The 17,665-nt window shown below is 36.7% G+C and overlaps 1 protein-coding gene across 4 annotated transcripts in view; it reads right to left on the reverse strand.

Moving 5' to 3' along the window:
• The window catches only part of Ppp4r4 (protein phosphatase 4 regulatory subunit 4), a 100,635-nt gene that overhangs the window by 17,436 nt on the left and 65,534 nt on the right, over positions 1 to 17,665 (reverse strand). For all 4 annotated transcript variants that reach the window (XM_041633446.1, XM_041633450.1, XM_041633448.1 and 1 more), the window contains 10 exons: positions 16,819 to 16,988; positions 16,389 to 16,508; positions 13,174 to 13,251; positions 12,463 to 12,546; positions 10,809 to 10,991; positions 7,721 to 7,826; positions 6,144 to 6,291; positions 3,388 to 3,532; positions 2,596 to 2,637; positions 2,428 to 2,502 (listed from right to left, as the gene is read on the reverse strand). In XM_041633446.1, the coding sequence (XP_041489380.1) occupies positions 2,428 to 2,502; positions 2,596 to 2,637; positions 3,388 to 3,532; positions 6,144 to 6,291; positions 7,721 to 7,826; positions 10,809 to 10,991; positions 12,463 to 12,546; positions 13,174 to 13,251; positions 16,389 to 16,508; positions 16,819 to 16,988 (1,151 nt within the window). The remainder of the gene's footprint in view (positions 1 to 2,427; positions 2,503 to 2,595; positions 2,638 to 3,387; positions 3,533 to 6,143; positions 6,292 to 7,720; positions 7,827 to 10,808; positions 10,992 to 12,462; positions 12,547 to 13,173; positions 13,252 to 16,388; positions 16,509 to 16,818; positions 16,989 to 17,665) is intronic.

Genomic DNA, 17,665 nt, shown 5'->3' on the forward strand with positions numbered 1-17,665 from the left:
GACACCAAAGGGAGATCAGGGGGATACAAATTGGAAAAGAAGAAGTCAAACTCTCACTTTTTGCTGATGATATGATAGTTTATATAAGTGACCCCCAAAATTCTACCAAGGAACTTCTACAACTCATAAACACTTTCAGTAATATAGCAGGATACAAGATTAACTAAAAAAAAAAAAAAGTAGCCTTCCTGTACACAGATGATAAAAGGGCTGGGGAAGAAATCAGAGAATCAACACCCTTCACAATAGACTCAAATAGCATAAAATATCTCAGAGTAACTATAACCAAACAAGTGGAAGACTTATATGAAAAGGTCCTTAAATCTTTGAAGAAAAAAATTGAAGAAAAAGCCAGAAAGTGGAAAGATCTCCCATGCTCCTGAATTAACATGGTAAAAATGTCAATCTTACCAAAAGCAATCTACAGATTTAACATAATGCCCATCAAAATCCCAGAAAAATTCTTCAAAGATGTCAAAATAATGGTACTCAACTTCATATGGAAAAGCAAAAAAACCCAGGATAGCCAAAACAGTTATGTACAATAAAAGATCTTCTGGAGACATCACAATCCCTGACTTCAAACTCTACTATAGAGCTATAGTACTGAAAACAGCCTAGTATTGGCATAGGAACAGACAGGAGGACCAATGGAACCAAACAGAAGACCCAGATATCAATCCATACATCTTCGAACACCTGATTTTTGACAAAGAAGTAAAAAATATTAAATGGAAAAAAAAGAAAGCATATTTAACAAGTGGCGCTGGCATAACTGGATATCAACATGTAGAAGAATGAAAATAGACACATATCTATCACCATGCACAAAACTTATGTTCAAATGGATCAAAGACCTCAACATAAAGCCAGCCACACTGAACCTTAGAGAAGAGAAAGTGGGAAATACACTTGAATGAATTGGCACTGGAGACCACTTCCTAAATATAACCCCAGCATCACAGACACTGAGAGAAACAATTAATAAATTGGACCTCCTAAAACTGAAAAGCTTCTGTAAAGCAAAGGACATGGTCAACAAGACAAAAACGACAGCCTACAGAATGGAAAAAGATCTTCATTAACCCCACAATCAGACAGAGGTCTGATCTCCAAAATATACAGAGAACTCAAGAAATTGGTCACCAAAAGAACACATAATCCAATAAAAACAAATGGAGTACAGACCTAAACAGAGAACTCTCAACAGAGGAATCTAAATGGCTGAAAGACACTTAAGGAAATGTTCAACATCCTTAGTCACCAGAGAAATGCAAATCAAATCAACTCTGAGATTCCATCTTACACCTGTAACAATGGCCAAGATCAAAAATACTGATGACAACTTATGCTGGAGAGGTTGTGGGGAAAAGGGAACACTTCTGCATTGCTGGTGGGAATGCAAGATGGTACAATCCCTTTGGATGTCAGTGTGGCTATTTCTCAGAAAATTAGGAAACAACCTTCCTCAAGACCCAGTAATACCACTTTTGGGTATATATCCAAAGGATGTTCAATTGTGCCATAAGGACATGTGCTCAACTATGTTCATAGCAGCTTTGTTCTTCATAGACAGAAGCTGGAAACAACCTAAATGCCCCTTGTCCGAAGAATAGATAAGGAAAATGTGGTACATTTACACAATGCAGTACTACACAGCAGAATAAAAAAAATATCTTGAATTTTGCAGGAAAATGGAGTTAGAAAACATTATTTTGAGTGAGGTAACCCAGACACAGAAAGACAATTATATTTACTCACTCTTAGATGGTTTTTAAACATAAAGCAAAGAAAGCCAGCCTACAAACCACAATCCCAGAGAACTTAGACAACAATAAGGACACTGAGACTTACATAGATCAAATCTACATGGGAAGTAGAAAGTAGAAAAAGACAAGATCTCCTGAGTAAATTGGAAGCATGGGGACCTTGGGGTATGGCTAAAGGGGAGAGGGGAGAGGCAGGGAGGGGAACAGGGAAAAATGTAAAGCTCAATAAAAAAAAAAGTAATTTTGATGTAAAAGTTGGAAAAAAACAAGATAGGATGGCCTATAAAGAAAACACTAGTTTGTATCTTTGGCATCAGGGACATTTAAAGCCACATGAGTTCTAGAAAATATGATCACCATAGTGGTAGAGTCTTACTCAATGAGTTCTGAGAATGGATTGCCAGGGGCAGGCGGGAATGTCTCAACTGAGACTGAATACATGTGGTTGCATACCCACTAGTTTCACTTAAGAAACTCATTTTCCTAAACACTCTCAACTATAATTTTTCTTCCAATTTATAACAGATAAAACTTTAGAAAATGAAGACTTTTCTTCAGTCTTTCAGGAAATTTGCAAAACTGAAATAAATTAGTTTTAGGTATACTATCAAAGCCCATCTAAAGCTAGTCAGAAAGAAGCGTGCATGGGACAACATACCATTTCCAAAAACAGTAGTTCTTCTCTTTCTTTCTCTTGATCCAACAAATCTTTCTCATAATTTTTTTTCTGAAACTGTTTAAAATTTAAAATGGCATTGTTAATCATTTGTGCCAACTTCTTGCTGACTCTAAGTATCTCTTTACTATAAGTGTAGAATGTACTCACCATATCCATAGACATTTCCATTCTGTCCAACTCTAATACTGTCTACAAGGGAAGTTTTTAGAGATTACAGTTGGTCCAACAGTAATGAAATACAATCAATAAGTACTTCTGAAAGAAACTCTTTCCCGAGGGTATTCAAAGAGAAGAGTTTACACTATGCTAATCTGTAACTACCAATAAGAGAAGAGCTTACACTATGCTGATCTGTAACCACCAATAAGCCCTCAAAAACTGTGTTCCAAAGTCACACCCACTCATACCTTAGTTTTTCAACATTTTCAAACAATTCACCTAACAAATCCTCATGCTAGAGCAAAATCATATGGCATAAATTTTGGAAAGAGATGTGCTTGGGTGATATCAGATCTTCACCACCTATTAGCGTGTTCTCAAGCAGCCAGTTTCTAGCTCTAATGTCTTTACAAGGCCAGACAGACCACTGGATTCACTCTGAGGGTTCTTCCCACACTCTTCTAGAAAAAATAACTTCCTGAATTGAGAACAATAATAGATAAAATCTAGTGAATGAGGTATAGGTCATCATTTGAGCCAGGCTCACAGACACCTCACAGGTGCTCAGCTCTCCCACAAGGAACTCATACTGCTAGTAACAAAAATGATTACCTTTAGAAACACCCTTCAAAGGAACTGGTAGAGCCAGTAGCAGCAAACACACCTACCATGTATTAATTCTTACCATAGATTATTATCCTATCAAGTTAAGGTAGGGAAGCTGAAATTAACACTGCCATACTGCAAGACACATGCTTTCTAAGCAGGAGAGACACTTACTTTTTTCACAATAGCCAGGACATCTTTATCTTTTTCTTGACACAGGAGTTTTCTCACACACATTTCTAACTGCTGAAGAAGATGCATGTCTGCAGGAATCTTCAGAGCTGATTTCACTTTGGGCAGCATGTAGCAAAGTTTCATTCTGCATTTAGAGTGAGCTTAATAATAACTAACAGTAATAGGAATGTGGAACAGAAAAAGTTTAATCTTTAGAAAATCTCAGAGTTCAATTGTCCCTGCATGTGTGGAGTGCCTACTATTTATAAGGCATTCATTATTGTGGATACCAAGACACAAAATTGAACCAAACCAATAAAATCCTCTGTTTTTCAAGAATTTACATTCTGGTATGAGGCATGAAAAATAGAATGCTTATAAAGAAAATGTCTGCCAGAAAGTGGTGAGTCAGTCTGAAAGGCAGTGTTGGAGTAGTAATGTTTTCACTGAAAATATGTATTTAAGGAAAGATCTAGAAAAACAGGGAGCAAGTCTCTCACAAGTGTCTGGAAAAGCATTATGGCCAAGAAGGAAGGCTTGCCTAGTGATACTCTGAATTAGCAAACTAGCCTCGAGAAAGAATATAGCAAAGATGAGCTTAGTATGAGACCTGAGTGGTGACAAGGGGCCAGCTCATGCAGGGCTCTGCGGGACACTGTACAGAGCCTGGCTTCTATTTCAAATGCAATGAGAAGCACTGGAGGCTATGAGCGGAGGAGTATAGTGATCTAACTTAACTTTCCTAATTATCATCTGCTGTTTTGAGATTAGACTGTAAGTGGTTAAGGAGGGAAGAGAAGCAATGGAGAAAACCCCAAGCAAGAGCTAATGGTGCTTTGGGCAAGGAGCAGTAGAAGTGCCCAGAGAAGCCTGCTCTCTGCATGTCTTTTGTGAGCAGCAGAGTGGCCACAGGGACTTGCAGATGGGAAGATGGAGAGAAAGGGGTTTAGGTTTAGGCCTGGGCAGTGGGAAGTTGAACCAGTTGCTTATTGAGATGCAGAACACTGCAGCGGGAAGAGATGCAGACAAAGCAGACCCAGCACTGAATGCTAGACAGATTAAGTCTGGGATGCCCATTAGATATTCTATGGGAATTATAAATCTGCAGCTAGCTCAGTAAGCCTGGAGTCCAGGTGGATGTCCTTGCAAAAGATAAAGTCAGGAATGCATAAAAATGATAGTTTAGGCAAGGGAATGGAGAGATCGTTAACATAATAAAGTCAGTGAGGGAAGAAGAGAAATGGGAAACATGCTAAGGCTCTACCATTGTCTAGATCCACTAAAAAGAAACAAGGAGGCTAAGGATTGCAAGGGAGGTGAGCAGAGATCCAAGAGATTGAAGAAAGCCTTCCCAGGAGAAGGTTGTCAATGAGATGTTCTGCTTTGTTAACTCCACCTTTCCTTCTTTTTAGGCTAGTTCTGGGGACAGAAGCTGGACAGTTGTCTATCTTAATTAAAGCTGCTAGACTTATTTGTTCATCGTGTGTTCTCCAGGTTAATGCTCTGTATTTCTTTTTGCAAATCTTGAAGCAGCTAAGTGCCACTGCAGGGTTTCCAGGATGGTGTTTTGGCATATGCTTAGCTGAGAGCTTTTTCTACACAGTAGCCCTTGCTTCTGTGCATATGAAAAGTGAAGAAACTCTTCTCTGGGATTCTCACTACTATGCACCAATTGTCTCCATCTCAACCACTGCTCAGCACAGACACTGGGGACATTGTAACTAATAACCCTCAAGTCCCCTCTGGAGAAATGACTTCACTCTGGTCACTAGGGAGAAGGGTCCTCGAAATACCAATATAGGATTTTCCTAGCCTTAATGGTGTCTAAATGCAGTAAATTAAATATTGAAACATTTATGTAGAGAAGCACACAATTTATTACCCAAAGCATATCTAGAAAACATTTTGATTCATGGGCCACAAGATAACAAAGTTCTTGAAAATAAGGACTATAGCTTTTAGTAAGAAATACTTTTTAAGGATCTTATCATATTAATAATAGTTACTCAGCCAGACTGGCAGGCTGGCTTTGATTTGTGCTTGCTCAATTCAGTAAGACAAAAGGTGTCGACATCAATTAAGAGACTGAGATTGTTATCCCAAGACTATTACTAACCAGGCTATGAAGCCAACTGAACTATCCACCAACTGGTAAAGAAAATATGGTATATAAGCACAATTCTAACAAAGAATAAAACACTACTACAACACAAAGGGCACAGGAAGGTGTACATAAAGTAAAATAAAGTAAACACAGAGTACTGTATGTTGCTCCTTAGATTCCTTAGATGTGGAAGCTAAAAAGGTGAATAGTGGAATGGTGGTCATCAGCAAGTAGAAGGGTAGGAGGAAGGAAGGCTGGAAGGAGGTGCAAAGGATGTAAAACTTCAGTTAATATACAAGGAATATCTTGAAGCCTTTGCAATATAATGGATATCTATAGTTCATAGCAACTCATTATATATTTTATAAATAAATAAAGACCAGTCTGAAGACTCTGAGCAAATAAAAATGACAAATATTTAAGGAAAAGAAAAATGCTAACTAGCCTGATTTTTATTGCTACATATCCATATATTATCCATGCAGGATCCCATAAATGTGTGGCTGTTAAGTCAATCTTCAAAAACAACTACTAAGACTCTGAAAGTAAGCATCAATTCCTTACTTGACTTAATTAAGAGAGTTTTCAAACATTTACCACAAAGGACATATGAGAAACGCAATATTTTCAAACCTTGCAGAGTGATACATACCTCACATTCGCTACTGGGTCATGGGTTAGTTCAATAACAGGTAGAAAGAAATATTTGCAGAAAAATGATTTGGAAAAGATCTCTATGATAAATTCACAGGTATCCAAAAACCGAAGTCTATTCCAATAACTCTTTCCTTGGCCCAACTCTACAAACAACAAAAATACCATAACCTAATTTTCCCTACATAAAATTAAATATTATAAAGCTAAATATAAAAAATGTATGCAAAGTTTCATTATACCTGTAACTTATTTAACAAATATAATAGATAAGAGAAAATACTCTTTGTATACTCTAGGTTTGTAGACTAGAATATTTACACACCAAAAACTAGGAAAGGATTTTATTAACACTGAATAAACCCCAGTAAGCACTGATGGACTGCGATGACTGAATGTCTAGCGTTACTGTTTGACCATTGCCTATATGCTGAGTACCCTGTCTTATTGACAGTGTCTTATTGAAACCTGGAAAGCAATCTGAGTGAATGTACACACTTAAAACAATTCAAATGCGATCTGCAAACCCTCCAAGTCTCTCCAAACTAAACTAATTGTTCTCTCTTCGTTTCCTTAAAAGTGTCTGACATGGATAAAATCATACGTAAACACAATTACTGACAATGGTTTAGGTCAGTTTTTAAAGCATAATCTCCTCATTTTCACATAACTGTGTAAAGGCAAAGTTCTTAATACTTAAAACCAAACATAATCTTTAAAATGAGACTTATCCTAAATTTAAGTCTCTACCAATGTAAAATGAAAACAGAATTAAAACAGGCCATAAAATGAAAAATCAAAATACTGAGCAAAACAAACAAACAAACAAACAAAAATACTGAACACAGTTTTCCTTAAGTAGAATTTTATGGAAGTATTTTCCCCCTGAAAAGTGGTGATTCATGATTAATATGGTGAATTCTAATAGTCAGGAAGTCCTCTTCCTTGTCTGTACTGGATAATAGTTTTATTAAAAAATATTTAAGCATAATTATAGTCAAGGCAAGTGTTCAATGATTAAAAAGCTCACTAAACAAATATATATATTTGCTACCAGAATTAACAACTTAAAGATTTTTGCCATGATGTTTATCCCTTAATAAATCACAATAAATTTGCATGTGTTAACCTAATTTCTAAATAGTCAAATCATCACAGCTCACTATTAACATTAATATGTACTGTCAACACCATTCAAGAAAGAATTATAAGCCCATATTTGGTTCATTCAATTAATATTTAAAACAGCATTATAAAGTAAATTACTAGATGTAAAAAAAATATTCTATTTGTGCTTTAGTTGCAAATGCTATTTCATTAAGGTAGAAATTAGCCTTTCAACATACATTTATGTATTTAAATTTCTTAAGTGTTGGAATTCACAAAAGAGGGCTCTGATTAAATACTACTTTCATCTATGAAACAAAGATTTCCAAGATAAATTAACCTATAAAATTCCATTAAAAGCACAATCAGATATTCACCTGCTTTATCTTTGAAAAATGATATGTAATACATTGTAGATATAATTAAGGTCAACTACTTCAGTAACTTTTTTCCAAAATGATTACTTACGTTCAATTAATTTTTGAATGACTTCATGCCTCTGCTCTTGTTTACGATTATAGCGTAGAAAAACACATAGAGTTCGTGCAGCTGCTCTTTGGACAGGTAAGACATTCTTAAAGAAATAAAATAGGAAAGACAATTACACTACCCTAAGATACGTCCTCAACTAGTCCCCACCAAATCAACTAGTTATTGGCTAAATGAAAAGTGTTCACTATCTTTCAAACTCTGGGCTCACACCTTTCTGGGAGATCTCTGTTACCTAATGCTTAATGTCACTCAGGGAAATAAAATGTCCTATCACAAGCTAATTCAGTTGCAGAGTCACATCCAAATTACCCATGTTTAACTGTCATTTCCCTGCCAGCTCATCTTAAATGACATGTTCCTCAGCCACCAATCCTTTCTGTCAACAGATTATTATTTCTACACATTCAACAAACATTTCCAGGAGTATGCCATGTGCCAATAACATAACCAAAACCATGCCACTTCTAAAGCAGAAATTTAGAGAGCCCATGTTCAAGTACATTGCTGAAGAATTTGGGTGATGGTATCTTATCTACGGCTGGAGACTAAATATCTAAGCCCAGGAGGTGCAATGCTATTCACTGTTCAGGGCTAAGGAAGCTCAATTTCCTATGCCTACACAAAAGTTGTAACATGTGTCAGTGTGGAGGTAAAGGTTCCAAAACACTCCACAAGGGTGTTAATATTAGAGAGTGCCACCAGACAGAGCAAAAGGACCCAGCCAGCTGACAGGTAGTATCACCAGTTGGTGTGGGACAATTCTGTAGTCTGTCAATTATGTTTTAAATACACTGATTGGCCAATAGCCAGGCAGGAAGTATAGGTGGGACAACCAGACAGGAAGTTGAAGCAGGGCAATGAGAACAGGAGTATTCTGGGAAGAAGGAAGTTCTTCCCGCAGTACTGTCCAGACACCGAAGAAGCAGGATGTGACCTGCCCTGATGAAAAAGGTACTGAGCCATGTGGATAAGAATAATGGGTTAATATAAGTTATAAGAGTTAATAAGAAGCCTAAGCTAATGGGCCAATCAGTTCATCATTAATGTAGACTCTCTGTGTGATCTTCTTTGGAACCTAAAGACTGTGGGAACTGGGCAGGACAGAAACCCCATCTAGCAGGACTCCATGTTACAACCAGTATTCCAAACTCTCTGTCCTTAAGATTTTCATTACACCACTGTACAGAACCTTGATTCTAAATGAATTCAACCGGTAAACTTTACTGGAAATTGGAGGGAAAAATCCAATACCTTTAAGAAAAATCTGTAACCCAAGTATACTGTTTCCATTGTAAATTCATGTTCACCATCCTGACATACTTATCAATATTATAATATTTCTTCACCTAACACCCAGACTACTATATAGTGGTAATCTCTGACAGGTAACCACAGCTGTGTAATGTAGAGTCAGTGCTGATTGTGCCCCTTTCCATCTACACAAGTGTCCATTATACTGGGCACTATGCTATGTGATATTGTTAACTGTTGGATACAAAAGGACAGTATTTGCTATGGTTTAGAACTGAAAATTTAAGAACTGCACATAAGCAGAAATATAGGGCATAAATGCATTTCAGACAGTGAACTAAATAAAAGCCTGTTCCTCTCTTCTTTCATTTGGTTTAGTATGACAAACTTTCAAATCCATATATTCAAGACATATGAAAATATGCTCAGTTTATTCTTCATGTAATATGTCTTATAATGCAAGGCAAATATTCATTTTGGGACAGAAATCAATGATAAGGGCCTTAGAACAGCTTCCATAAATTGTCATGGTATCTGTGTGCCCTTACACATACTCACATGCACACACAGTAAATAAATAAATAAGTTACAGAAGTTATTCTTAACAAATCATTTTTTAAGATTATTATATCTATAGCACAACCTTCAATTCCTCAGATTTCCATTGCTATGTGTGATGAACTTGTTAGGTAGTAGGTAATATACTGTGCTTCTTATTTTTTTAAGTTGATAATATCAGTAATATTTTTCTCCTTTCTAAATCTTTGAAACTAAAACTGATTTAGAATTTTGCAGATGATTCTTGGATTCCTCATTTCCCTTTTATGAAATAAAAAGTTAAGATACTTCAGTTCAGATTGTAAAGTAGAAACATAAGTAAGCTTTTGTTTGTTTGTTTTTTTGCCGTTACAGGAGATTGAGCCTATGACCTTATGCACGATTCAAATGCCCTGTTGTTAAGCTACATCCCCAGAAGTTGCAGATTTTTCAAAAATAAATAAAAACAACTTTCAAAACTGTTTTTAGGATGCCATCGTGCAGACACAGTGGATTACAGGCTAAACAGTCCTTCCTGGAAGTGTTGTAAAAGGTGGACAATGAGGTTCTCACATAGCTGTTTTCAAGTTGTTACTACCTTCACTTGAATGGGCTATCTACACTAAGGCATCCATACTTTCAGTGCAACTGTACTTAGGCCCTATAAAAGACACACTAACAGGGACTGCTGGGGAGTTTTGAGAATAAAGGCCTGGCAGATGTGAGATGCTGACGTTGTGGGTACATTCAGAAGAAAGAGCAAAGCAGAGGTTCTTCTGCAGTTGACATTACTGAGTTCTGTCAACCTTTCTCTCCAGAAGTACTGTTAACAAGTTTAAGGTAAACCCTGAGTTCAGTCCCCATCACCACACAAACTAAGTATGGTGCCACACACTTATGACCAGCATTTGGGAGACAGAGGCAGGAGGATAAATGTCATCTTCAGTTATGTAATAAATTTGAGGACAGATTGGGCTACCATGCACTGCTTCTGAAAACAACACAAAAGAGTGAGGTGAGTCTAACCACACTCCTCTGGTAGTGGACAAAGAGTATGTGTAAATGGAGTTCATACCTCCCCGCAGCTGATGGTGAAAGAGCAAAGAGTATATCAGAGAAGCAGAGGAGACTTGACTCCCCTCCTCAGGGACCTGTGGAGATGCTGCCCTTCCAAGCTGACAGGAAATAAGGTTCATATATCTTAAACAGGTAAAGAATTTGGTAATGACAAAATTATCCCCAAGTTCAAAACCATCAGGGGAAATTCAGAGCTCACATTTGTCATCATGATGGTGAACATTCTTTGTAAGAAACGGTAATAAATCTGGTCGCTTGATATGATGTGAGGCAGACAGGCGTATTTCTGCAGCAGCTTCTCATGGGTCCTCCACTTCAGAGAGGATGCAGCTCGCTGCTCAGCAGCCGTGAGTGCAGGAATCAAGTCAGGCAGAGAAGACAACTGGAAAGCAATAGAAGGGTGATGGTGACTAAATCCAAAACTGCAGCCTATCATGTAAACATACACCAAAGGACTTCAGAGTTCAGAAGCCATCTCAGAAGTCACTGGGAGGTAGTCACCAGACAGAAACAAATATTTTAAAAATTCTTGAGTAAAATTTATGACACCAGGAAATGAAATCTCTAGAGCATGGACTTGTTATTCTCCCTTGGTTGTTTACCAAGGCCACTATACTAATTAGTGCAAAAACCCTTACATACTACTCTGGGCAAGTTTTGACCTTCTAAATTCCTACCCTTTGTCCCACTTATTATGCTTATAATAAACATTAATACTGAAAATATGAATATAAATTCCAAGGGCAATAATAAGAATTGTGTGGTAGGTGGAACCACTACATAGTAGCTGCAGAGGGCAGTTTATGCTGGCAGCTTTCACAGGCATAGACATGGCTATGCAGCAAGTGCTATTTAATTTAGTCGCTAATTTATTGTAAATAACCAGTAAGCTTAATGTTTTTGAAAAGGGCCTTTCTTGGGGCTGGAGAGATGGCCCAGTGGTTGAGAGCATTAGCTGCTCTCCCAGAGGACCCGGGTTCAATTCCCAGCACCCATATGGGAGCTCACACCTATCTGTAATTCCAGTTCCAGGAGATCTGATGCCAATGCACATAAAGTTAAATAAATGTTAAAAAAAGAAGAAGAAAAAAGAAAAGAAAAGAAAAGAAAAGGGCCTTTCTTTAGAAGTTTTCAAATACTCTACCCACTTCAGTGTGTCACCCATATAGCAGAAGCACAGGAAATAGCCTGAGGGGAAAGGAGTTGGTAACTTGGAAGATTTTGTTCTTACATCGTTTCACCATTTGTGGAAATACAGGTGTGTGGGTGCCTATGGCTTTTGGGCCTTCAAATTCCTTTATAACAGGATAAAAACTGAGAGCTTGAGACATTTCAAAATAATTGTTTCTCACAGTAATGCTTCCAAATATGACTCAGAGCTATGAAAGTAACCTGTGCTTCCTTTCTATAGCATAACACTCACACAAACTCGCTTATATACATTTATTTTTATTTTTTAATTATGTGCATGTGTGTGGTGATGGGGGATGGTACACTTGAATGCAGTGCCAAAGGAGGCTATCAGAGGGCATTAGATTCCTTTGGAAACAGGACTTAGTTACCTGTGATCATCAGGTGCCCAATAAGGATGCTGGCATGGAAGCCAGGCCTTTACAAGAGCAGTGGAGCTCTTAGCTGCTAAACCATCTCTCTAGACCCCTTGTGTAAATTTTAAAGCCAGCTTTGGATGCACTACCTGCCATTCTGGGTCCTGACAAATGCACAGAAGGCTGACACTGGCCAGCACAACAGCAAGTACTATTTTTATGCTTCTCATACATTCACCATTTCCTCGCAATCACCCTGTACAATAAGATCACAGACTTGTATCTTTTCTGAAAAATGAGATTTACCTTATTTTCTTGAATACTGCTTTCTCCACCAATAGACATAAGTTCCAAGATTTCCGGGAGGTGATTTATAAGAGCATCTAGTACCTTAAAGAGATATTGATTACGTTTATAATGGTTATTATCTGTCTTCTAAATTAGTTAACTCCACACTTCAATTTATATACAGAAATATTTTTGACCAAGCAACATTAGATATATTTCTATGAAAAAAAATTGTGGCATCTACTTGTCTAAACTGGAGAAGACTAATCTCCTCAAAACTATCACATCAGGTGGCACCCTCAAGTATCATGTGATGAGCTAAGTCCTCTCAGGCTAATGGTCATTTTGGTGAATAAAATGTGCCAAACAGCACCAGATGGAAGAATTTCAGTATCTCCATGAGTCTATGTACAAGGTAAATACTCCTGAAACAATACTGAGCAAAAATCCAAAATGTGTTATGATTACAAGTGTGAACAGAAAAAAAGCAACACCTATTAAGAGAAAAATGTAACAAAATGTCAACAGTGATTTAATTAAAGGTCCTCTCTTGTCTACTTGTTGGCACTTCCTAATCTTCCTTAATAAACAACACACACTTCCATTTTAAAAGCAGATGTCCTGGAAGTTCTCATTTCCAAGACCCTCCCAGTGATGTAGTGACACAAGCACTGATATAGTCTGGCTCACCACAAAAGAAGTAAACACCAGGGTGGGAACATATATTACCTCCAGTGATTCATCTTGTAATAATGTTATCAGTTCTTTGTGTATTAAATATACGCCAGAATTCAGAAGTTTAGATACCTAAAATACAACAATAAGATCTCTCAGATTTGAGACTATATAAAGTTAAGATACATATTTTAAGCTACATTCTTATTAAACATTCCTCCTAAAAATAAGTTACAACATAAATATAAAGTTAATTTCTAGTAAATTGAGTTTTGCATAGGTCTGTTTCCTAACATGATAGTGTGTACGGCCACAGGGCGAGATGAGCATAAATTGGGAGAGAAAGTGCAAAGGATAAGATTACCAGAGCTGGAACTTCTGCACAGTTCATAATAACCCACAGATGCCATTACTCACACTTTAAATCTTAGAACAATCAAAGGCATCTCAAAGAATACCTGAGATATATAGGCATACATTTCCACTAAAGCTTCTCAAAGACAGAAACTGGATTGGAGGCCACTGGGGTGTTATAACTCTCAACTGCGAACAGTCGTCCTCAGCCTGTCAGACTGTCCTCGGTCTGAGAGGATCTGACAGAGCCACAGTCAGTCTAGATCAGTGCTCTTGGTTTCATTCCTCTAAATAAACTCAGAGTCTGCAAAGGGAGTTCATCTATTTGTACTTTACCTTTTAAAGGTGGAAAAGAATATATACTATAGTGGGCTTGAGTCAGTTTTGTTTACAGGGGTTGGGGATGGGAAGATGCCTGAATAAAGACAGAACTTTAAAATCTTTGGCTTTGGGTTGTTTTTAAGTTGCTAGAAATATTTTCAAACTGGCATTTTCTGAAAAATAAGAATAAAGTTACAATTTAGCAGTTATCAAATCTAGTATTAACACTAGATTAGAAAACTTGTAAATATACTGGGAATTTTCATTATTTAAAGGGCAAAATAAAATAAGCCCTTTATTTTAGAGAACTGAACATTTCTTTTAGCCTACGCACATTATGAAAATACAAAAAGTAGACATCCATAAGATATATAGAACAGCCATCTCCAAAGTGACTCCTATTACAGAAATACTGATGTGTGTGTTGTTTTGTCTGCTACGAAATATAACTAAAATCAAAGGTTAAACAAAGTAGATAAGAGAAACTAACATTTGCATAGATATTCTCAGACTCGACTCCCATGCAGTTTTCAGAAGACTGCATGGAAACCACCCTAAATGAACAAATAACCTGCAGGACCCACCGGAAACACATTCTGCCTTTTCCTCCTCCAAAAGCAAGCGTTTGTGGGTTAATTTACAGAGCTGATGCAACTGTGTAACATTGTGATTATTTTAAACAATCATATCATTTAAGAGGAATATTTTCTAGACTTTGTACTATGATTTCATCCATACATTTCAGAAAAGTGTAATTTTTACATTTTTATTTCATTGCTTTCATTTTCACATGTGTTTGGGAGTATGCATGTGTGTGTGCATATTCACATGTATGTGGGCACATAAAGTTGATATTAGGTATCTTCCTTGATCACTCTCCATTTTATATACTGAAGGTCTCTCACTTAAACCTAGGACTCCAGGTTGGGCTATTTTAGCTAATTAGCTTGCTTTGGAGATGTCCTGTCTCTGCCTCCTGAGGGTGTGGATCACAGGCAGGCTGCCATGCCCACCAAGGTTTACATGGGATCTGAACTAATCCTCACACTCAGGAAAGCACTTTACCCACTGAGCCATCTCCTTAGCCCCTGAAAAGTGATATTTTAAAGAAGAATACAACTCAACATCCCAAAGAACCTTAAATAACATTTATAATGATGCTATGAATATCCTTCATTCTCTCAGCTAATCTAGTGGTGCTTTGACATGGGATAGAGTGCAAGGAAGATGATGAAACATTCTTACTGGCAGTTAAGAATTTACTATACCATTTACAAGGAAAGAAAAGATGTTATATCAATATAAAGAGGCTGTCACATAACTATTTTGAATTGACAAGTTATAGTTTACATATTGTGATGGTTACTACTGACTATTAATGTGACAGAATCTAGACTTAACACCAGCAGACAAACTTCAGCATACATCTGTGAGGGAATTTTTAAATTGGAGTAGTTTAGGTGGGAAGACCCACAATGTCTTAGTTAGCTTTAGTTGTCAACTTTCTCAACACAGAATCACCTGGGAAGAGGAAGCTTAGTTGAGGAATTGCCTAGATTAGACTGGGTGATTTCTGTGGAGCACTGTCTTTATTGATGGTGGATATGGAATAGCCCAGGCTGAACTGTGTAAGAAAGCTAGGTGAAAGAGTCATAGAGCAAGCCTGTAAAACAACATTCTTCCAGAGTTCTGCTTTGAGTTTCTACTTGAGTTCTTGCCCTGACTTCCCTCAATGACGGGCTATGATATGGAAGTGTAAGTCAAATAAACCCTTCTCTCCTACAGGTTGCTTTCGGTCATGTTACTTATTAGAGAAGCAAACTAAGACACACTAATTGTGAGCAGCACCATCTGGTGGCCTGTGACCCTGGACTAAATAAAAATGAGAGAGCAAGTTGAGAAGCAGCATTCAGTGCTCTCTGTTTCCTGCCTGTGCTCCCTCCATGACGGAATGTGCCCCGACCTGTAAGTTCAAGGAAACCTTCCTTCTTAAACTGCTTTTGTCATGTATTTTGTCATAGCAACTAGAAGAGGAATGAACATATGCCTAGCAACAGCTACATACATGTGTTTTTACTGCCATCTTCTAAGAAACAGGCCCCTAATTTCAACATCAGTTATGCGCACCACAAAAGTTTGTTTTACTTTTGTACATAATTTATGGTATGTGCTAAAAGCTATGCTCATTATATTTCATTTACGGTAAAAACAATAAATGTAAACAATTTGTTACTCAAATTTCCATTTACCCTAAGGCTACTTAAACATAAGGGCAAAGTACAAAAAGTACAAAGCATATAAAATTATAGCTATTGTGTCTGCCCTAAACTAAGGATTCAGTTTAAATATGTTGAAAAATAGGTTAATGAGTAAATGAATATAATGTATTTAAGTAAATGGATTTTGTAAACACACTAAAAAGAGAAGAGAATTATGGGAATTCAAAAATAAGACTTAAAACTATAGCATGAAAGAGCTATGGGATCTCTATCTTATAACAAGTGTGTAAATACAGCATACAGAATATTAAAACAGAATCTAATATATACAGACAGAATCAACATGTGTACCATGGAATTCATTCTCAGACTTACTTCATAAAAGCAAATAGCAATAGTGTATCTGACTGGTACTTCAGGGTCATGACAAAGGCAGAAGAATGTAGAATAGAGTTCCATGTGGAAGTTTTTAGGATCAACAAAAACAATCATGGCCTAGTGGAGGTGGAAGGAAATGAATGGGAAGGAGAGAAAAACATGCATCAATACCTAATATAATCATTTCGCTAAAACTGAAATCATATCCTATTAAGCATATTTAATAAAATTTTGTTTATAAACCCAAATGCATGCACATAATATACAGAAATATAAATTCTGCCAATATTTGCTTCATATTTCCTATATATTTAGATACAATGCTAAACAGCAGGTGTCAAGCATGTAAATAGTTTAATGGATTCTGCTCTTATATTCTAATGTCATAATCTTCACAGCCTGTAAATACAAACAAGCATTTTGTTACCGGAAAGTTGTAAGCACAGTTCTTCCGTACTGAAGTGTATTTCTTCTCCTGCTCGATAATTTGGGATGGAATCTGGTTTTCACTGTGACCATTTTCTTGTTGCAAACCCAATGTACAAAGTTTCTTATAAAATTCCAAAAATCTCAAGTGCTGATCTGGAGTGAAAATTCCTAAAACATTAAATGTGAAAACTGTGTCCAACATTTCAGTTGCAAACAAAAATTTAAAAAAAGAAACTCAAAGTGCAATAAAAACATGTTTAGAACAAAATATTTAAGCCAAATGTTTACAGATGGTTCACAATTATAGCAATGAACAATGAACTACTCTGAAGAAAGCTTTAGGTCATATTTTTCACCTTGTGCTCACTTGAATAATATTTTAATTTTAAAAACATAAACTAGAGAAAACAAGAATCAGGTCTACATTAGTTAACACTGTTTGTAAAGAACTAAGATATCATCATCAGGATTGTACTTACAATACTGCTGTTTGTTTATGGTACATGTTTTAAAATCTCTGCAGAAAAAAATGCATGTGTATCTACGAGACGGAACCTAAGAACTTAGTCTGGAGAACGTCACAGTGATTGGAATACTATTTATCAACAGAATGACTGCACATTCATCAGCTCTCATAGAAATAAGGATTTGTGGAAAATTGTAAAACACTTTTCAATTACTAGGTGTCTACAATCCATATGAAGTATGTTACTGTGCTAGAAACCAGCTCAATTCTTACATGGTTACAGTAAACTAAGGATGTTCTCAAATACCTAAACTCTTGGGTATTGGTCTACATTCTAAGCTGAACTATTCACATGCTATATTTATTATTTGAAAAAAGG

This window comes from Microtus oregoni, unplaced genomic scaffold (assembly GCF_018167655.1).
Source record: "Microtus oregoni isolate MIOR12 unplaced genomic scaffold, Mior012 000043F_ref0000047, whole genome shotgun sequence".
In the NCBI taxonomy this organism is placed as follows: Eukaryota; Metazoa; Chordata; class Mammalia; order Rodentia; family Cricetidae; genus Microtus; species Microtus oregoni.